This window comes from Culex quinquefasciatus, chromosome 2 (genome assembly GCF_015732765.1).
Source record: "Culex quinquefasciatus strain JHB chromosome 2, VPISU_Cqui_1.0_pri_paternal, whole genome shotgun sequence".
NCBI classification, from domain to species: Eukaryota; Metazoa; Arthropoda; class Insecta; order Diptera; family Culicidae; genus Culex; species Culex quinquefasciatus.
Genome location: NC_051862.1, coordinates 141,617,355 through 141,639,851, shown reverse-complemented (window position 1 = coordinate 141,639,851; position 22,497 = coordinate 141,617,355). Strand labels below are relative to the sequence as shown.

General features: G+C 35.5%; 1 protein-coding gene across 4 annotated transcripts in view; it reads right to left on the bottom strand.

Annotated features, from left to right (window-relative positions):
• The window catches only part of LOC6037121 (carnitine O-palmitoyltransferase 1, liver isoform), a 66,032-nt gene that overhangs the window by 18,495 nt on the left and 25,040 nt on the right, over positions 1–22,497 (bottom strand). For 3 of the 4 annotated variants that reach the window (XM_038251722.1, XM_038251721.1, XM_038251719.1), the window contains exons 2-4: positions 10,215–10,409; positions 4,344–4,480; positions 3,155–4,268 (exon numbers count right to left, since the gene is read on the bottom strand). In XM_038251722.1, the coding sequence (XP_038107650.1) occupies positions 3,155–4,268; positions 4,344–4,480; positions 10,215–10,355 (1,392 nt within the window). In that variant the 5' untranslated portion in view covers positions 10,356–10,409. Of the gene's footprint in view, positions 1–3,154; positions 4,269–4,343; positions 4,481–10,214; positions 10,410–17,675; positions 18,092–22,497 lie in introns of those variants that run through there. The other variant, XM_038251720.1, reaches the window with a different exon arrangement.

Genomic DNA, 22,497 nt, shown 5'->3' with positions numbered 1-22,497 from the left:
CTTCTGAGATTTGTGGTTCCTGAGCTATCGCCGTTTGAAACTAGGAGGTTTGGCCAAAAATCGCCAAAAAGTCAATTTTTTGGGGAGGTACAAAAATGGAGGGGGTGGTCCGATTTGGATGAAATTCGGGATTCTTGCATGTTTTGATAGTATCAACAGCTCAGCCAAATTTGAGCAGGATCGGAGAGGGTAATTTTCAAATTTGCACTTTTTCGTGCACAGTTGAGATGGAATGACCCATATACGATTTCAATTATTTTTTTTTTAAATTGCTGAAAAGTATTGAAAATTGGTTTTTAGACCAACTAATTTATGTCATTTCTATAATGGACTAGTAGTAGAACAATATGTACGTAATTTGAGTTCAAAATAATCTGTTGTGTAAATTTTATTAGACTTCTCCCTTAGGGTGGCCGTCTTACCCCCATCTCCCCTAGGGGAAATATACCGAGAAACCCCTTTTTACGTGGTGCGTTACGTTTTTCCAATTTGTCGATTTCTGTGGAACGGAGCAACATTTTTGCAATCTTTTAAAAGCAAAAGTTTGAATCATGCTGGATAATCTGGAGTGTTTCTTGAAATTCATCTAAACCAAGTACACATTCTTGTTTTTTTTTCACTTTTATTAAAAGTTATGCTATTCCTTTTACAAGCATTAAAAAAAACCCTAATGCATTCTAATCAGTCGAGTGCATTGGGCCACGCCCATTTTCCTATTTTCAGCTTAGTTCTTTTTTTTTCTTCCAGCGCTTTTTTAGATCTGCTTAGTGCTGCCAAAATTGATAAAATTTTAAGCGAACACTCAAAAAATAGAATTTATAGAGAAAATTTCCTGGCATCACTTTCTCACTCCAACAGGTGCTGCTGGTGGTGTTGGTGGCCACCTTTTGTTCTTTATTTGCCTTCGCTTCTCGCTTGGTTTTCTTGGTTTGCTTCAGCCTTCGATTGTAATGGGTCGTCAAAATTCAAACGTCAAAAGACTTGGCGCGTTTGTTTTTTTGATGGCGCTTGATAACTATTTACATGTTTCGGGATTATTTTTTAAGTGAGTGACTAACTAATGTGAAAAAGAACATGTTGTCGATAGTTCGAAGCACTTTTATATCTTAAGCCAGGGGTGCTCAAAGTTTTTGAACGGCGGGCCAAATTTGAAGCTCACATGAGATTACGGGCCAAATGAGAAAATAATGAAAATAATAAATGAAATTGAATCTATGAAAATGAAAAAAAATATGAGTCGATTAAGTTTTGTGAAATTTCTTGTATTTTTTGAATGTTTTCTTAATTTAAATATTTGAAAACAATATAAAATTAAGTTAGTTTGTACAAAAAATATTCAATCAATTGGTTAAACTTTATTAGAATAAGAAAATCAAAAAACAAAAATCGCCAAACTAATATTATTTATTTGATTTTGATTGCAACTTTCGTGCCACAACAATCATTGAAATCAATAAAAAAAATAACAGAATACAATCGTGTTTCATAAATATATTGAAAATTAAAAGGTATTTGGTTGAAATCACTAGCATTTTAATTGATTTTTTTTAAATAAATTTAAGAAGGGGTGAAACAAAACTTTGTGAAATTGCGTAAATCACGAGGTGGAAAGTTCTAATAAGTGCAAAATAAGTTTGAGGCTCTAATAATAAAAAAAACGAAAAAATACGAACGTAATGATTTTTGAATTATTTTATTTTAGCTATCTTTACAGTTTCCTGCTTAAATAAAATTCGAACGATCTATAGGGGAGGTAGTGGTAAGCCGTCATGCGGAGTAAGACGGCCATGCGCTTGTTTTATTACTAAACATGATAAAAGCTACCCAAATATCTTATGATATTGTACTTTTGGCTTAATAAATTACTTTGAGTCCCTTTTTTAAAACAAAAAAGTGATTATAATTATTAACAAAAACTTAAAAGGTTTACAAAAATTAATTATAGAATCACTTACAGATGCGTCAAAGGGCCATTTTAAATGATTATTCAAAATGGGTCCGCGGGCCACGTTTGGCCCGCGGGCCATACTTTTGTCACCCCCCAAGTAGCATTTGGCAACATGATAAATTTGGCTAAGTCCAGTTTTTGTTATGTTTTGCTGCAGAAACATATAAATGACATTTTAGCAACAATACGTTGCAATGTTGCAAGGGTTTCGAATTGAAAACAACTTTGCAACAATCCATTTCGTTTTGTAATCGAAACATATTGAAAACTTATTGGTTCCATTGTTGCAACATGTGACTTAGCCCGATTTTTGTGCTAAGAATAATATTGAAGTCCAAAATCCTTAGATATAGTTCAGCCCAACCATAAGTCCTTTCATCAATTCATCCGTGGCTCAGTGGTAGAGGCAAGGTGTGAAGATCTGAAGATACCAGTCTGGAATCCCGAAAGGGGCACTTCAGTTTTATTTGTTTAAAAAGTTTTTTTTTGTTTCGCGCAAATTAAACGACAACATAATGGCAACATCATGACAACACAACAAACTACTTTACCGACATATTTAGACAAACAAATTGTTTCTGGAACTTCGTCGTAACAAAGTTGAAACAAGTGGCTAAATGTTGCCAACACAACATTTTCGTGCGCTTTTTTGGGCACCACGAGTGTTCTAACTATGTTGTGATAGCACATTTTGGGAGTTACAAAATAGTTGCATTTAAGGATCCGCAACAAAAAATGTTACTTGGGCCCTGTCTTAAGCGCTTTGAAAACGTTAGCGCAAGTGAAAAGATATTGATGGTGACTTTCGTTCAGCAGTTAAGCTCTCATCTTGCGTGTGAATGTGTGTGCCACCAAAATGATGGGAAATGGTCTCGCAAAATAGAAATTATGATCAAAAGTGCATTAAATTTGATCTTTTTGGCCAGTAAGTGGCATAAATTGGCGTGCTCACTTGAGGCGGTGCTGTTGCTGGTTAGTTTATTGCCTAAATAGTATTTTTGGAGCATTAATCGAGCATCAAACTCTTCATATGACGAAGATAGGTGTTTAGAAAGGGTAAAGTTTATCGTAGAACAAAAGTTGTTCAAAATGACCTCTTGAACACATGAATAATAAAAATTATCGAAAAAAAATTCCGGGCAGTAAAGGGTTAAAAGAATAATGTCGAGAATAGTTTACTCCAACCATGGTCTACTGTACACTTACCCGTCCATTGCTGCCGACGCACACCGTAAAGCTCTTGTCGAACCATCTGTCGTGGCCGTTGCCGTGCAGCAAGTACCGCCCAAACTGGTCCAGCTTCTCGGGGTGGGCCATGTCGAACTCGAACGGCAGCGTGTCCAGCGACAGCACGAAGGCCGCACTCTCGATCAGGTGCAGCGACGTCTTGTTGACACCCTTGGCGAACACCGACTCGCGGATCTTGGCCCACTTGGTACGATCTCCGGCGGTTAGCGACGCGAGCAGCTCCTCGCCGGCCTGCGGCTTGTCACTGCTGTTGAGGATCTCTTCGATCTGGATTTGCAGCTCACACGGTCGTAGGATGCGTCCGTTGTGGTAGATGACGACCTTGTAGTAACATCCGCGGTACAGCACCACGATGTGGTTTGAGTCCTGGTAGTGGACAATCTTGTCAGTTTCAACGCCGGGCACGCGTACGGTGTTGAAGATACGTTCGTATTGCCACGAGCACAGTGGGACCAGCCCCTGCACCAGAATGGGTTCCAGCTCTTGCCGTTCGACGATCCGCCGGAACTGCAGCAGCATATTGATGACACTGGCAGCCCGGGCACTTTGAATGGTGGTGGGCTGTGTGAAAATGGCATCGATTCCGTAGAAATTGCTGTTGACCATGAGGGCGCCACGTCCGCGCAGGTACACGTACTCCTCCCACCAATCGGACACGTAGTTCGTGGACCACCAACTCTTCAGCGTCAGATAGCGCTGCAGTTTGGGCGCGATTCCGGCCTGGAACTCCTTGGCCAGTCGCTCCATGCGGGTGTAGTTGGCATCGTCCAGCAGGGGTCGCACTGACCGGAGGTACCTGGTCATTGTCTGCTGCACACTCGGCAGGGGCAACCGCGGCAGCGATCCCTGGAAGCTGTACAGACCCGGTTTGTTCCACGTGGCCAGCACCTTCACGCACAGGGCCCACAGCCGAGTTGGCAGCGAGACCTTACTGCCCGGGGCTCGCTTCTCGTACATCCACCCTTTGTACATGAGCAGCAGCTTCAGCGAGTACCGCATCGTGTAGCAGATGCACAGCCAGAAGAACAGCCCCGCCAGGCCGCATGCTGTCACTTGGTAGCCCACGGTATCTCTGAGGATGCAACAAGAGAAGAGGAGATCAAAGTCAGATTGTTGCCAGTTTAGGATGCCATCGCGTTCGACTTACCCCGGTAGTAGGGCTGAAAATTTACCAACTAAGTTGAACGGAACGTGCCGTTGTGTGAAGTGGAGTGCCATCGCCACCGCTATCACCAGCCAAAGGCTCTGAAGGTGGGCGGGGTAGACTCCGTTGCGGACGCCGGTCTGTGGAAGAGGGGGAAGGCAAAAAAAAAAAAAAAAACAAATTATTATCAGATAGATTTATTGGTGTACTATTTTTGGTGCGAGAATTGTCACAACAACATCAAACAACGTGTAATCGAAAACCATTTTTGGTTGATATATCAATATATCAGGAAATGATTGACGCCCACGTTGGACGTTATCTCGAAATAATGTTTCTGTTCAAAGATTGATATTGAATTACAAACTGGACCAAAACAGTGGAATGAAAAAAACAAAACATTCTTTTTCAAGCTCTCTGGACATCAAAATCAAAAGTAAGCTTTAAAAAGATTATTGAATAACTTTAAGTGTTTTTATGTTATTGTAAGGAGGTCAGGATTTGTGTTTGTAACACTTTGATTTTAGCAGTTATAATAACATAGGTACTAAAAGAGATTTGTTCGAAAATTACCCGAAGTAACCCTCAAAAAGGATTTGTTTTCCTTGTGTTGACTGATAAACTGTAGATAGAACCATTTTTGAGGGGTACTTCTGATTTTAAGTGTACATGGCGTCTTTTTCATGATGCATTTTGCCGTCACGATGTTCATGTAGTCTTTTATTTGACAGGTTGACAGGGCTATATAAACAGGCACTGCTGATGCCAAAGATTTTGTTTATGTTACTTTATTTGAAATTCATATTAAACAGACTTTACTGAAGCAACTTTTCATCATTGGAGAGGTAGCTTTTTAGGAGTACTTTCAGAAAATGCAATAACCCAGAAAGTGTCAAAATGTACATGATGCCTTTTGAAATGTTGCCGTCGAATTTTCCAGGGGAATGCTAAAGACCGCCATCTTGGGTGATTGAGATTGATAGCACGCGCAAACTGCGCACAGTGAAAACAAAAATATTTATTTTTTTTAATAATTCAATTTTTGTTATAAGAATTACTGTAGTAAAAGTCAAATTACACAGTAGTTAAGTTAAACGTTCATGTGATAAAAGTACAACTTTAAATGAGATCATCGACCCGATGTGTGCTTAATAATCCCAACTTTAGAAGTTTATTTTGCAAATAAATTGATAAAACTCACCTCATAAACATACACTAACTTTTAAACGTACATTGCGGTAAAATTTTACATAAAAACAATAATTACTTTATTTCCATTTTATGCCTGCAGTTTTTGTACTTTTTTTACAGTGCGCAGTTGCTTTGTTTTGGTTCCGTATCGAACAGCTGTTCTTTTGTGCTGGAGCAGAAGTTGACATTTCCCTTTTGTTCTGGTGCCGAAGTTGACAGCTTGTGTTGGCTGCGGGCGAGCTGCCTGTAGTGAGATATAGATGTCGCCCCCCTGGAATTTCCTTAGGGGATATACTGCCCCTGATCGCATAAATGTCCCATATGCATTTTTATCTCTTTGAGTTATTTATGCAGTTTGTGTAATAAGTTATGTGCTCTTTTCATCCAGTACTTTGTTTTAGAAATCTGGAGAAAACTTTGTCTTCGGCAAAGTTGTTTTAAATTTGATGACTATTGCGCCCTCGACAGGTGAAAAACTGAAACAGTTGCTTTTCTTTATACATTTTGACGATTTTTCCTATACAAACTTTAAGCGATTAAAGGGATGGGTTCCCGTGGTCAGAATTAGCTCAAAGTTGGAATTTAGCCTAGTGATGGGTCAATCTTTGATTCCAGGGGGTAGCACCGAAAATGATCGGATTTAGACCACTCTAATGGCCTATCTACAATCACTTAACTTAGAAAATTTCACTTAGCTTAGGAATTTGAATCAATGGAAATGAATCTGAGTTTCTACAATGGAAAAGTAATCAAATTAGAAACTGACGTTTGGTTTGGAAAATTTCAAAATCTACGGTAAGTTGACGTTTCCATATCAAAGGTAAACAAACAACTGCATAGCAACGTATATCAGCCCAGCAAGTTTTCTAAGTTGATTGTGGATGACGAACGTAAGTTGCAGACTTTCCTAAGTAACTACTTTACTTAGATGTTCTAAGCTAAGTGATTGTAGATAGGCCATAATACTGACGCGTTTTCGTGCCTGCCGGAATAAGGCAGATCAATTCCAAGCTCTCAGTGAGCTAATAATGAAGTACATCTACAACGGATAAGCTGTCTGGTGTAGCGATTTTTTTTTACGTCAAAAGACAAAACAAACTGTGATCGAGTTTTAAACTTCTTTTTAGTATACTTTTTTTTATCAAATCTCGATGTTTTTAAAAAATTTCCTTCTCTTGCTAAATCAACTGTTAGAAAAAAATTGAAAATACTTGGCTAGACACTTTTTTCAAAGTAATAGGCAACATTGTATTCAAAAATTATGTATTTTCACTTTTTATACATTATAGCTTCACAAAATAAACATCATGCATCAATTTGACAAAGTCCGGAAGAAAAAGATTTTTTTTTGAATTATCACTCGAAACATCTGCCATTGCCAGATTTATCTGCCAATTATTTTATTTTAAATTAAATGTCTACACGTAAATTTATCTACTATGATTTATTTAAATGTTCATATTATTCCTTATCCTATTCCTTTCCAGTAACATACCATCTCTTCATACCATATATGATCAAATTGCATAAATTAACGAAACTTTCTAAAACAACATGGGAACCATCTGGAGCATTTATATTTTAAATTACTGCTTTTTTTCACAGCTTCCTGGATTCATCTTGATTATATTTAGGGTTAGTGAAATTTCACGATTTCGCGGACAGCGTGAAATCCGTAAAATTTAGCTTTTTTCCGCGAAATTCCGTGAAACTTTATGTTTGTGTGAAACTGTAACGATTTTTCTAAAAATAATTTATCAAACTTAAATAGGAATAAAAATAATCTTATTAACTACTGCAGTATTAAGCGAGTTAAGAGCGATTTAATTACTAATATACAGGTTTAGTGATTTTATACTATTTCGTGGATGGCGTGAAATTCGTGAAATTTATGAATTTTCTCAAATATTTTTTTTAACTAACAACGTAATAAATATTTCATCTATAAAGACTTTTTAATTAAATTTTATTAGTTTTAGATTTAGTAATATTTTCATTAGCTGTAATAATTTTTTTACGGATATTTTATTCAAAGATAAACTTTCAAAAGAAACTAGCTTTTTTTCTTTAAATAACATGAAGAGTTTTTTTTTCTATGACATCACATTTCAGATTTTTTTAGTAACGGTATTTGATTATTTGGGTGGATGATTCCTTTAATAATTGAAAAAAAAATTCTTTAAATTTCGATTTCGTTTCAAATTATACAAGTTTTGCCACTTGCTTAAAAATTTAAATTTTGAAAAGGGAGATGAAAACCTTAAAAATATTTTTTATTGTGCTAAATGTCGCAGACAATTCAAATCATTTTACTCATTTTGGCTGGACAACATTGTGAAATCTTGCTTTGATAACAAATGAAATAAACATGTAAAATTATAAAACAGAAGCGAATCAGCGAAAACTTTTTAGCTTTATTAGGCCGCTGCAAATATTTTTTGAAGTTTATGTTGCTCGGCACTGACCAAAGTCGAGGGGGGAGGGGGGTCAAAAAAATAAAATAAAAATTGAAATTACAAGCCTATGTTTCAACATTTGGATGAGAAAAGTGTTTTAAAATGCATTTTAAAGGCGTACAGTTGCTTTCCAATCATTCGTTTTGAAAATATCGAGGTATTGACGGAATTTTTTTTTCGCAAAAAAACTTTTTGTGGGACTGTACATTGGTATTTCATGAAAATTTAAAATGTTTTCAAAGGAGTTCAAACATGCTGAATATGATTATAAACGCGGGAAAATGCGATTTAAACTGGTTTTAAGTTGATTAAACTTTAATTTTCATTAACATTTTGAAGTTTTTCGAAAAAATATATTTTTTTGCCTTCTGATTATTCAGGCCAACTATGAAGGAAGGGGGGGGGGCATCCTTAGTTGGATATTAAAAAAAACAGTTCAATAAATGAGAATACGTATGCCCTGTATTTTGTTTCAAAATACAAATAGAAACCATCCATAAACCAGGTGGAAACTTTTTTGAAAATTATTAGAATTTTTTTCGTGTCTCGATCAAATTTAGTAATGATTTTTTAGTTTATTGAATAATAATAAATAATGGAGCATAAAAAGTTGTTTCTGTGATTTAAACATAAGATTTTCAGAGTTATTTTAACTTTTTTCACGTTCCGCGAAATTTGCGTGAAATTTGATGTTCTAAAATAAAGGTCCCCGTGAAATTTGCAATTTTAGAGCGTGAAAAATCACTAAGCCTAATTATATTTATCATATTTTTTATATTTATTCTATATACTTTATTTAATATATTTATTATTTATTACATTAGGCCGATGCAAATATTTAAAAAAGTTTTTGTCAATCGGCCCTGGCCGAGGTCAAGGGGGCAAAAAAATAAAAAAATATAAAAATTTAAATAACAAGCCATAGTCTTCACATTTAAATGAAAAAAAGTGTTTTAAAATGCATTTTACACTAGTTCAGTTGTTTTGCAATCATTAGTTTTCAAAAAATCTAAGATCTGACAAAAACAAAAATTGTATCGAAATAAAAAGATTTTTCATCGAAAAATTTCAAAAAATCTTAAGATTTTTTAATAAACCCAAACATGCTAAAAATGATTTTAAACGCAGGAGAATGTATTTTAATTTGATTTCAGTTGGTTGCACTTGAATTTTCATTGAAATTTTTAAGTTTATTGTAAAATATTTTTTTTGCCCCCTGATTTTTCGGGCCAATTTTGAAGGGGGGACAAAAACTTTTAAAAATATTTGTACCAGCCTTATTACAAAACTATATGCTTACTAGATAATACACTACAGACTCACATTTACACTTACAAACATCCAAATCATGTAATACGCATTCAACCATTTCCATCGGCCCGATGAAATTCCTCTAACACCCATTCCAAAGCTCCCAAAAATATTCCGTTCTCATTTAAAAGTCGCATGGGTTCCCTGCACTTTTGCCACTAGTGAACAACAAAAAAAAATCCCTCCCAAATCCGCACAGGACTGTATGGCCGTAGCCTCAGAGCACAGTGTGGAAATTTACGTTCTTAGATATTATTGGTTGTACCGGGCAGCAATCAAATTGTCTAAGAATATTGAATTGACAATTGTGGCACCCCCTACAGCGTGGTGCAGATCCGTTATGCTATGCTGCTATGCTCTGCTAACTTGGCATCCCTGGTAAGAATATCCAATAACATCAAAATGAACTATAGTATAAATCATAGTTGAATGGAAATGCAAAACTGTATTAGGTTATAATAATACGACATTGTAAATTCATTATCTACTATTAAAAACTAATTGAATTGAATTGAATTAGAAGACGATGCACATCAGCTATTACAAGGTAAAACCACTACAATTCTATTTATTTATTTTTTCAGATGTTTTTTCTTCTATGAGTGTACATCAAGCTGTTTACAGGTTAATAGGGTTTAATGAATGAACTAGAGTAAAATAATAATGAAAATGTGTTTCCACCCGGGACATGATGTATCGTTAAATATGAACCGAATGTCGTACATTCTAATCAATGCCTCAAATTCTATTGACAAAAAATTCAGACAGGCATTAAAAAAAGTGTTTATGGATGGCCCCTATCTTTTCAATGGTTCAAAAAACATGACAATAGAAATTTATGCTAATCAAAGCAAAATCAATTGCAGGAAAAATTTCCAACCTTATGCAACGAGGTGTTACATAATTTAAAACTTACCCGAAACCGCGCGAGCCGCTTCTTCCAGGACCGGAGGCCGGACTCCCAGACCAGGTTCAGCACCTCCCGGTCGTAGTTCAGGTGCCATCCCTCGTGGGTGATGGAGAACGAGAACGCGACAGCTGAATGGGCTTCAGCCATGGCCCGGCCGCGCTCGACGTCGTCAGATGGTTACCGGCAGGGGCAAGTCGTCGTCTGGAATAGGAGATTAGAAACGAGGTGGTGGTAATGAGATTATTCTGTTTGTAATGTAATCGGTGACAAACTGGGTCATTGAACGGCGCGTTTTGAGTTCATTGAGAAGACTGTTTTTTTTTTGGTAATCGGACCCGAAAGTATTCCGGGTTGGACTCGAGATAAGATAAGGTTGATTGATAATCCGAAGAAGTCCCACGAGGAAGGGATTAAAATGTTCAGAGGGTAAAGAGTCTTAAGGCAACATTGTGGTAGGATTCCAAAAATAAAATTTTGTTATCAGGAAAAATAATATAACAATTTGCTGTGTCATCAGAGTAAATACTTTTATTATGGATTCTGACAAACAAAATACTTACATCCTTACGGAAAATTCCCTCATAAAACGATTAATGAAATACCAAATAGAAGGGTAATTCACTCTTTCCATAAAACAAGACATTTTTCCCGTAAAAACAGTTTATCCGTGCTGAAGGCAAACGACTTGTCACTGCTTAACTGTTAACAGCCGGACTGGTGATTCTGTACTTCACCGAAAACGGTACTACTGCTGCTGGGTATGTGACAATCACTGTTCATGACTGTGTCTGTCAGCTGCGGCTTAACCGGTTTCTCCTTAGGAGGGGTATTTTACGTCTTGGATTTTCTATGTTAAACACAAAGGCTTGAATACGTTTTACTTAAATAATATAAGTGATTAAACTTTTAAATTACCGCTGTGCGATTACATTAAAAAAAACATTTGTTTTTAAAAAGCTATTATCCCTATTAGGACTGCAAAAATGTATACAGATCAAACCCCTTTTTTAAATTAAGCAAAATATTTGTTTCAAAACCGCAATCAAATAGCGCTACTGCGCGTCAAACCGTTAAACGGCAAGTCAACAAACTGTGATTAATAGTTAACCTTTTGACACTGGCCTGGAGTAAATGAGTGTTTTTTTCAATTGTTGCTTGTGTCGCTGATGCACTTGCACAAAATGCAAACAGGGCGATCGAGAAACTAGAAGAAGTGCTTTTAGCGACACTTCTGCTGGTCGATAAAGTGGTATGGAGTGAGCGTTTCAGAGATATTGCACCTTGAATTTTAGAAATAACTTAAATATAAATTAACGTTCATTTATAGTATTTAACTGCCGTTCTACGCATAATTGTCCCATGTCATTTTTAGACGCTTCTGACTTTTTATCATTTTTAAGTTGAGTTTTATGTATACTTTCAGAAAAACACATAAAATCTAGTGCTTTGTTCAGAAAATCATTGAAAACAAAACCAAGTCTGTTTGTCCCATCGTTGTACTTCTACGCATAATTGTCCCACCAAGTATTTTCTATCGCAAAATCATGAGTTTTACGAAGCATTTTATCTTGTTTACATGTTCACCTACAAGAGGATTATAATTAAGGGTGATACAATGTTAACCGGGGTGATCAGGGGACATATAGGGCGAATAGGGACCCACGGGACAATTATGCGTAGAAACACAGAAATCGATCGAAAAATTTAAATCGCGTTTTTCTCAGTTGCCCTTTTTTTGAACATGGGACAATTATGCGTAGAACGGCATTTAACACTTTTCAGTTGAATTTTTGTATTGTTATTGATTATGGTTATACAAAATACAGCAGAACAAAAATAAATAAAATCGATTTCCATTTTTGAAGGTTCTATAACTCTAAAAATTGCTGCCCTTGTTCAAACTGTAGTTTCGACATGATGGTGGCATGATGATGATGAAGAAATGTGGACGAAAATCGAAAATTATATTATAATTTTGATGGTTTTGGCATACTTTTTCGTGCTTTAACAAATGAGGAATATTGGAATTGATTTACATCACTTTTCTCACATTGTTTTAAGTTTTGAAAAAATTTGTTGTATTTATTCGTAAATATTTTATATTCTATTAAATGTTTTCTTTCATTACATAAAAACTTTTTTTACTGCTTCCTCCTTATTATATCAGCAATTTCATTTGAGAAGGGCCTTAACCGAAAAAAGTTCTCCAATCGGGCTAAAAAAATTCGGGGGGTTCCTTAGCCGAAATAATAAGACCCGTATTTTTTTTTTGTTTGGTCGTTAGGGTGACCTAAACCCTGCTAGGGTGGCCCCGAAAACGACCATTTGCGTCAGTTTTCGCAAAAAGGACATTTTTTCAAAAAAATCAGTTCCGTGCTAACCGTGCACCGATTTTAGCTGATTTGGACGCAAAAAAATGATTAGTTTGCCTTTCAAGGAAAAATAAGTTAACCCTCTACAGCCCATTTTTTTCGATTTTTTCTATTTTTACCTTGTTCAGGAGGTCATTTTGAGCAATTTTTGTTCTACGAAAAACTTTACTTCTCTTGTTTTATGTTTTTCTTGATTAATTTTAAGTATTTCATTTTGCATTTATCTTGATTAATTTGTTTGTTTTTGGTACTATTTGGCCTATTCTACTACTTCCTATCATTAGATTTTGCCTATCTTATTTTTTCAAGTTTTTTAAAGTCACTTTTTCAATTTTTTGCTTATTTTTCACATTTTCTGGTATAAAAAGGCACCACTATCATTTAGATTAAAAAAGGCGTAGATGCATAGTCTGGGACACTTCAAAAATTACTGCATAGTTGTTTTTACTCAAAATATAGGAAATGTTAGTAAAAACACTGCCAAAGTTTAGGGGTCAACGATAACATTTTTAAAATCATTGGCAAAGTCACATAAAACAAGTTAAACTTCCAACCCTGAAATTTTTTAAAATTTTAAAAGTTCTTCTTTCAAATGCTTTCAAAGATCAAAAATTGGTTGAAAAATTGATTTTCGGTGATTTTTCAATTCAATTGGGTTGTAGAGAGTTAAAATCCGAAAAAAGACAGCCAAACATTTGAAAAAGTCATATGAAAAATTAAAATGGTGTTTTGACCGAGTCTGGACCAAAGATCCTATGTTTGAAAATATTTTTATCGGATCCCTCGGAAAATTTCACATAATATATCAAAAAATTGGCGATGTCGAACCGTACGTTTCAGAGATATAATTTTTTGAAAATTAAAACTGAATTTTTCGACGCGCCACGCGCGAGATCAGGAAAATGACAAAAATATTTTTTTTACTAAAAATGCGATAACTTTAAAATTTAAGCGATGCCCTAAACATGTTTGGGTACCACAATTCTTGTAATTGAAAGACGCAACTTTGGCATTTCAGAGATCTTTTTTTTCATTTATTTTGCCAGATAAACACATTATTTTTTTTTACAACAAGCGCCATTGATTAAGCGTCAAGTGCATCCTTCGGCATTCCTACTACTGATAACAGGTGCACGTGAGCCTCTTCAAACGTGATTCAATGAAAATAAACAATCATCTGCGGCGCGTAAATAACGTTCTTCTCCAGTCCACACACAAACGACCATATAAAAGACCACCACTCCCGGCGAACGTCAGCGGCCGGCTTCGGAACGGAACGGAAATGAAAACAAAAACCTAACCAAGAAAGTGAACCACACGTCAAATTATTGGCGCAAATTAGCGCAAACGGCCTTGATCTTCACACGCACGCGAGCGATTTTCACGGCAAAGGCCATTGCGTTGCTTATGGTGTTAATGTTTGTGTGGAGTTGAACCAGCTCAGCTCAGAGTACTCAGAGCTGGTTTGAACGCATGCGACCATGGCAAATGGCCTTCGAGTCGGCATTTTTTCTGCGTTTTCTCGTTTTCGCTTTCGTTTGATGCCGGTGGCGATTTTGCCGATAACTGAAAACTTAAACTTAACATTCATTGTCGATAAATAAATAATAATCGTGCTATAAAATAAACTTTTTTTTTAAGATACTTCTTTTGTTTTGTTTCATGGTAAAAGTTCAAAGTTAATCTTTATTTTTTTCTGTACCATGTATTTTTTGCAGTTGAATTATGAAAATTAAAATGTATTGTCTCAACAACCAGAAAACAGAACAGAAAAGTTTTGTTAAATGCATTATACGGCAGAAAGGTTGACTTATAATCAGATATGCATCCGCTCTTACTCCTCTTTTAGAAGAACTTGTTTGGCATTTCACGTAGAAGATACCCAGCATGTTGTGTCAGTGATTAGAATACGATAATTAAGCTTGTCTTTAAGGCTCCCGAAGACACAGAGAGATTATTTTGAAACCCAACTGAGATATAGGTTAAGAACCCTTAATTGCACTCAAAGAGCTTTTAAGAAGTTCTTCTTGAGAGCTTTTAAGCATGAAAATATAACTAAAATCGGGTTTTCCAATGAACCAATGTTTTCTACACATTTTTCAAGCCTAAAACAAGAGTTTATGTTAAAATAATTAATTTTCAAAACATTTAACAGTGCACATCAACTAGAGCATTTAGCAACAAGATTTTTGTTACACATTACACTTCGAGTACTATCGAAGTAATTATTTTAATTTATCTTCTAAAGTACTGTCTGCAAAATTATTTAAAACAAAATTTGGATATTTTTACGATCAGATTATTGCATCCGTAAGTTTGACAATTTTGGATTTGAAAACAACAAATTCCTTGGATACTGTAGACACTTAACAAATTTTTTTCCGTTCAACCTGATTTTGCTTTAAGGATAGTACGGAGCTCTAAAGGAACGCAAAACTCCATTTGAAAAAACGGTAAAAAGGCTACAAAAAGATTTTTCTGTGGCATTTTCTTTCATGGTGCCAGCAAAAAAAACAAAAGTTTTAAAATTAAGATGCTCGATGCTGATTAAAAATCTTAACATATTAAAATATTATTGGGTCTCGTGGCGCAGGGGTAGCGGCTTCGGCTGCCGATCCCGTTGATGCTATGAGACGCGGGTTCGATTCCCGCCTTATCCACTGAGCTTCTATCGGATGGTGAAGTAAAACGTCGGTCCCGGTTTCTCCTGTCTCGTCAGAGGCGCTGGAGCAGAAATCCCACGTTAGAGGAAGGCCATGCCCCGGGGGGCGTAGTGCCAATAGTTTCGTTTTTTTTATATTAAAAAAAATATATACATTTTGAAATAACAAGCCGTAGACTCAACATTTAAATGCAAAAACTGTTTAAAAATGCATTTTACACAAGTTCAGTTGTTTTGCAAACATTCGTTTTCAAAAAATATATGTTATGACGAAAACAAAAATTTTAACGAAAAAAAAAAAACTTTTCGCGATAATAACCATCGAAAACTTTCAAAAATTCAGGTAATTTTTAAATCAACCCAAACATTCTAAAAATGATTCTAAACGAAGGTGAATGCATTTTTATTAGTTTTCAGCCGATTGCATATAAATTTCAATTGAAATTTTGAAGTTTTTTGAAAAAAAAAATTTTTTTTTGCCCCCTGATTTTAAATTTAAAATGAAAATTGTCAAAACATTATAAAATTAAAAATTCTAGAAATTGTACAAATGAAAATTTAAATTGGAAAAAATGCTCAATTTTTAAGAATTCAAAAATTCAAGATTGCTTCAAAAAAAAAAGATACCAAGAATTTAAATTTTACGAATTGGAGAATTTTAGATTTCTTTTTTTTTCAATTTGAAAATTACTTAATGCTTAGGCTAGTACACATTTTATTTAAAGTTTTTGTGTCTCTCTAACCCTTCCCTTCCCTTCAAAGTTGGCCCGTAAATCAGGGGATAAATTTTTTCAAAAAACTTCCAAATTCCAATGGAAAATTAAGTGCAATCAGCTGAAATCAATTTAAAATGCGTTTCCCTGCGTTTAGAACCACTTTAAGCATGTTTGAGTTAATTTGAAAATCTTTTGATTTGTTTTTGAAAATTCTCGATGATTAATTTTTTTTCGCTAAATTTAATGATTGCAAAACAACTGAACTACTGTAAAATGCATTTTTAAAGCCTTTTCACATACAAATGCTGAAACTATGGCTTGTTATTTAAATATTTATATTTGTTTTTATTTCAATTTTTTAAAAGTTTGGCTAAGTTTTCTTTTTTGACCTGGTCGGCGATCCTAAATAAAAAAAATAAGTTTGGTTACAGAAGTTCGATTATCCGAAATTTTTATGGAACTTATAAAATCTACAAATCTAGACTTTTTTTTATTAGGTCCTATAAACATATAAAACACAATAGCTTATTAAACCCTTTTTTTTTAAAAAAAAAAAGCTCTAGAAATGGATAAACCCTCCCCTTCAAAGTTGGCCCGTAAACCAGGGGGCAAAAAATTATTATTATTTTTTCAAAAAAACTTCCAAATTTCAATGGACATGTAAGTACAATCAACTGAAATCAATTTAAAATGCGTTTAGAATCACTTTTAGCATGTTTGAGTTAATTTAATTTTTTTTGATTTTTTGAAAATTCTCAATGATTAAGTTTTTTTTTGCGTTAACATTTTTGTTTTCGTCAAATCCTTATCCTTATGAAAATTAATGATTGCAAAACAACTGAACTTAAAAGCCTTTTTCATACAAATGCTGAAACTATGGCTTGTTATTTCAATATTTATATATTTCTTAATTTTTTCAAATTTTTCAGAGTTTGGCTAAGTTTTTTTTTGTGATCTGGTCGGTGGTCCAAAACTAAAAAAAAGTTTGGTTACCGATGTTCGGATATCCGATTTTTTCCATGGAACTCATAAAATCTACAAATGGATTTATTTTGTTCCGAAGTTTTTCCGAGAATTTCGTTTGATCGAATCTGGACAAATGTGTTAAAAGAGTTTGATAATGCTTTGTATTTTGAAAACAATTTTTCAACATAAAAGCCCATTTTTACATAATATTGAGGGTATCCGTTTCCAAGTCTATTTTATGTCAGCAAAAACGATTTTTTTTGCGATCTGCTTCGTAAAATATATCGTTCTTTGTTAGACTCCACAAGTTGAGTAGCTCAAGCCAATTCTTCTGCCTGTTTTGTGCTCTCCATGATTAGCATGATGAGGTTGCTCAAACTCCATTCAGTGCAACGCGCCTATAAAAAAGTCCAACAATCTCAACACACACTCTCAGTCTCAGATCTCGTTGTTCCACCACATTCATCACTTGCTCACTTGCTAGAGGTTGATCTTTGTACCGAGACTTCCACCGTTCACACAAGTTTACGGTTCTTCCCGGTCTTCGTGTACCCCCTTGCCCCCGGCCTGCCCTTAACACAAGTCTTGGAGGTCACCACCTCATCGATTCAAAGTGCGTTTCACCAACTTGAACAGAACTGGTTGTTCTTCGACTCAGGTAAAGGAGTACAAGGGCACACCGCCCCTTAACTACTCTGTGCTCGTTGAACGATTTCTGGTTTTCAAGTTTCGATTTCCGTTTGGAACTTACACTTTTCACACCAAGCAGTACCGATTACACAATTGAGCGATTTGACGCACTAAAGTGAATTTTTCAAAGCTTCTTGGAAACTCTCGTTGTCTTCGATGAGCTGGGGATTCAAAAATTCACACATGCAATCACGTCAGCTGTTGGTCTTCAGCCGCAGGTTTCTCCTCACTTCGCTTCTCATTAAGAACACGCGATCTGTTTGCACACACTTTGCCACTCGGGAAAAGGTCGCTGATCTCTGGCACTCTGTGGCGGAAAAGTCGAGCGGAAAATTCGTGCACTCTGATGCACGCACGCACACAACTGCACAAGTTAGCAGCACGTGGTGGTTCAGGAATGCGTCTAATAGTTGAGCACAACCCGGAGTTACGACCGCACTGCACCGACAACAATACTCGACTGAGGAGGACCGCCGCCGCGTTCGAGTTTGTACAAAGCAACAGGAGGAGGTATGTTCTCGTCGTCGTCGTCGTTGTCTACGCCGAAACCAGCTGAACGAGAGTGTGTGTATTTGTGCGACTAGAGTTGAATTAGTACTGCTTTGGCTAGTGCTTGGTAGTCGTCGCAGTTCCGAGTTGACCTATCGACGTGGACCTTGAGTAATTCACCTAACCGTGAAAAGTCCCCGGCCACTGCACTGCTGGATTTCTACTGCGGGTGATTTTCTAAGTTTAAGGACTTTTTCTAGCCAAGTCGTGACAAATTATGTCCGGTGGAAAATGTAATCACCCAATGACGCATTGACAAGGTTTCTCAAACTTTTTTCCTTTTTCATAGACAATTTAACCTTTTGAAGATTTGTCTATGCTACAAGTTAAAATTTAGTCAAGCTTTTCAAAGCCGATTTTTATGTTGATCACCAAAACATGCAAGAATCCATTCTTCAATCTTTTTTTGGTTTTAACACATATCGTTGGCTGAAAGACTTATTATCAAATTACGGGGTGTTAAATATTGCAGTTCTATATGGTTTATAAGAATACATTGCACAAAGAAGTCCTTTCCATATAATCCCAGATCGGAAGGCACGCCGTCAGGTAATCTTCTTCAGCAATTCCCCACGAAAACAGCATGATTCGAAAAAAAAGTTCTCCGATCGGGTTCAAAATTGTTCTGGGGGTTCCTTGGCAGAAATAATTAGACCCGTATTTTTTTGTTTGGGCATTAGGGTGACATACGCCGTGTTAGGGTGGTCCGAAAAATTGCAATTTTCGTTGATTTTTGCAAAAACCACAACTGATATTAGCTGTCTTGAGCGCAAACGAAAAAGTTGTAGACAGACTTTTAAGGAAAAATATTTAAATGTTTCAAATATCTAGCCTAACATTTGAAAAGGTCAAATGAAAACTTAAAATGCTCTTTTGAAGGTCTCGGGACCAAAGAGCATAACATAAGGTAATTCTCCGCCAACTCACACGCAATTGCCCCGACCCCTCTTCGATTTGCATGAAACTTTGTCCTAAGGGGTGACTTTTGTCCCTGATCACGAATCCGAGGTCCGTTTTTTGATATCTCGTGACGGAGGGGCGGTACGACCCCTTCCATTTTTAAACATGCTAAAAAAGAGGTGTTTTTCATTAATTTGCAGCCTGAAACGGTGATGAGATGGAAATTTGGTATCAAAGGGACTTTGACAAATTGGGAATTTACCGATTTAAAAAAATTGCAGACTTTTTGTTAATAATATAAAGACACCGCTTTTGAAGAAAACGACATCTTCGTTGAAAATTTAGATTTAGAATTGGCCAAAATGGTAATGATGAAATATTGAAAAAATGCATTTTTTTAATTTTACAGGCCCATTCTAATTTGAGCAATTCTCCACGAAATCGGTCTTTTTTTGGAATTTTAATTTTTGTATTTTTTAATCCGACTGAAACTTTTTTGGTGCCTTCGGTATGCCCAAAAAAGCCATTTTGCATCATTAGATTCTCCATATAATTTTCCATACAAATTTGGCAGCTGTCCATACAAAAATGATGTATGAAAATTCAAAAATCTGTATCTTTTGGAGGAATTTTTTGATCGATTTGGTGTCTTGGGCAAAGTTGTAGGTATGGATATGGACTACACTGAAAAAAATGATACACGATAAATTTTTTTTGATGATTTTTTATTTAACTTTTTGTCACTAAAACTTGATTTGCAAAAAAAACACTATTTTTAATTTTTTGATATGTTTTAGAGGACATTAAATGCCAACTTTTCAGAAATTTCTAAGTTGTGCAAAAAATCTTTGACGGTATTATAATTTTTTTAATCAATACTGATTTTAAAAAAAATCGAAATATTGGTCGTAAAAAAAATCAATATTACGCCCTTTTGAAATGTTAGTCTTGGTTTAAAAATTTTTAAAATATTTTTTTCGAAGAGATCGGAAAATTTCACGAATGTTTCAACTTTTAACATTGTAAATCGGATCATTAGTTGCTAAGATATCGACATTAGAAAATAGTGGGCTGTTAGGGTGAGACTTAGAAAACATCAATTTTCCTGTTTTTAAACACTTGCATGGCAATATCTCAGCAACTAAGGGTCGTATCAACAAAGTTCAAAAAAGCAAAATATAGAAAATTTTCTCAGCTTTTCAAAAATATTTTTTCAAAAAGTGGACAAACATGTGAACTAATTTAAAAAAATAAAAAACTGCGACTATTTTCAAAAAAGTCACCTAAAAATTGATTTAACTTGAAAACTTTATCAAAATTTCACTAAAGTACTTTTTGATTGAAAATTGGTTTTACATCGAAAAATGAAGTTGAAAAATTTTTACGAGCAATATTTCGATTTTTTGAAAAAAATCAGTATTGATTAAAAAATTTATAACTCGGTCAAAGATTTTTTGCATAACCTGGAGATTTCTGAAAAGTTGGCAATTGATGTCCTCTAAAACATATCAAAAAATAAAAAAAATTAAAAATAGTGTTTATTTGCAAATCCAGTTTTAGTGACAAAAAGTTAAATAAAAAATCACCAGAATTTTTTTAACGTGTATCATTTTTTTTCAGTGTAGTCCATATCCATACCCACAACTTTGCCGAAGACACCAAATCGATCAAAAATTCCTTCAAAATATACAGATTTTTGAATTTTTATACATCATTTTTGTATGGCCAGCTGCCAAATTTGTATGGAAAATTATATGGACAAACTAATGATGCGAAGGCACCAAAAAGTTTAAGTCGGATTAAAAAATACAAAAAAATCGAATGACCGAAATCTGAGAGAATTGCTCAGAGGAGTGATTCTTAACGCAGAGGAGTGCATTTTAAATTTTTTAATTGTTATTTTTTCAGAACAATTTTGAAGAGGAGGAAAGGGGGGGGGGTGGGGGTTTCTTGGGTTTCACAAAAAACATTAAATAAAATTTGTATCAGGGGTCTTTGAAAAAACTGTAGATGTAGTTGAGCCAAAACTTCAATTTCCCAAAATCCGTTCTTTTTTTCATTTTTGCGTCCAAAAATGTTGCAATCGGGTTTAATTTTGTTTAGAATGAAACAATAGTTAAAAAAAAATATCACTCCGAGAAAAATACTTAGAAAATTGTTGAATTAAGACTAACATTTCATGGCCAAATATTACATTAATTAATATTGAAGAGATCTGCAACAGAATGGGACTACTCGATATTTGATAGAACTTTCTGTCAGCAATCATTTCCGAAAACGAAATTTTATCGCTGACCAGCGATGGAAGAATCTTCATCAAAAGAAAATCTTTTGACGTGTGCACGAAAAAACGGCAAAAGGAAACTGAAAAAATCATCATCGGGATTATTCGTCGGATTTCACTACTACACTTGCAGGTGTAATGTCCAAAAACGACCTATCACTATTTGTACTCACGGTCGGTGAACGTAAACACAAAGACGAAACGAACGAAAAAAGAGCACCACTCAAGCAGCCGCCCGAACGAGACAACGTGCTCTTTCTCTCGTTTCGTCTCGTCTCTCTCTTCCTTGTGTTTGCTGCGTGGTGACAGAAGTCATATGGATGCGATCATGGGAGAGATGATCGGAATCTCGGTAGAATGTCGAACGACCGTTCTCTGAGCGAATGTATTTTTAGAGAAAAGTCAATGACTGTGTGCGTGACTTTGCGTAGCACCCATTCGTTTGTTTGTGAAACGAACGAAAGTAGAACGTCAAAATCAAGTTATCGTGGTGAAGACGATTGAAGTGTTCTGTCAGCATAAGCATAAGCATAAGCATAAGCATAGGTGCCCACCCGCAGTTGCTACTCCGTTATTGACCAGGACCTCCAGAAGTTACATCCACGAGCCGTGGAAGATAAGTGGGTGCTATCTTTCCTCGCTTCGCAACTTCTCAAAGGCCCCTATCATGCTGATCAATACCGGCGCCGGCCACGACCAGTGGTAGAGTCACGGGGAAGTGGATGGGAATGTTAGTCCGATACTTGAGTGATAGAGACCGCCCAATCGACTGCTTCTCCGACAAAGTATCACATGAGTTTTGAGGGGTTAGTAGATGGGTATGAGGTCAGGATTCACGAGTGGCAGTGATGTGACCATGAGCATTTTGTTTATCGGTTGAAAATTTTAAATCTTAGGCAGCCGGCTGCGGAAAGATAAATAATTGATTATTTAAAAAGTTTTTTTAATCGAACGCGTGCCAACCGAACAGTAGTGCTATGGGCTGGACTTATTAGTATATTTTTACTGTTTGTACAATTTAGATAACGCGAGCAAATTTCAAAAAATAGTAATAAATGACGCTACTCTTCATTAAATCGATAGAAAAGAAAACAGGACACCACGTAACCGATTGTAATGAAATTAAAACAATAACTTAAACGAACTAAAA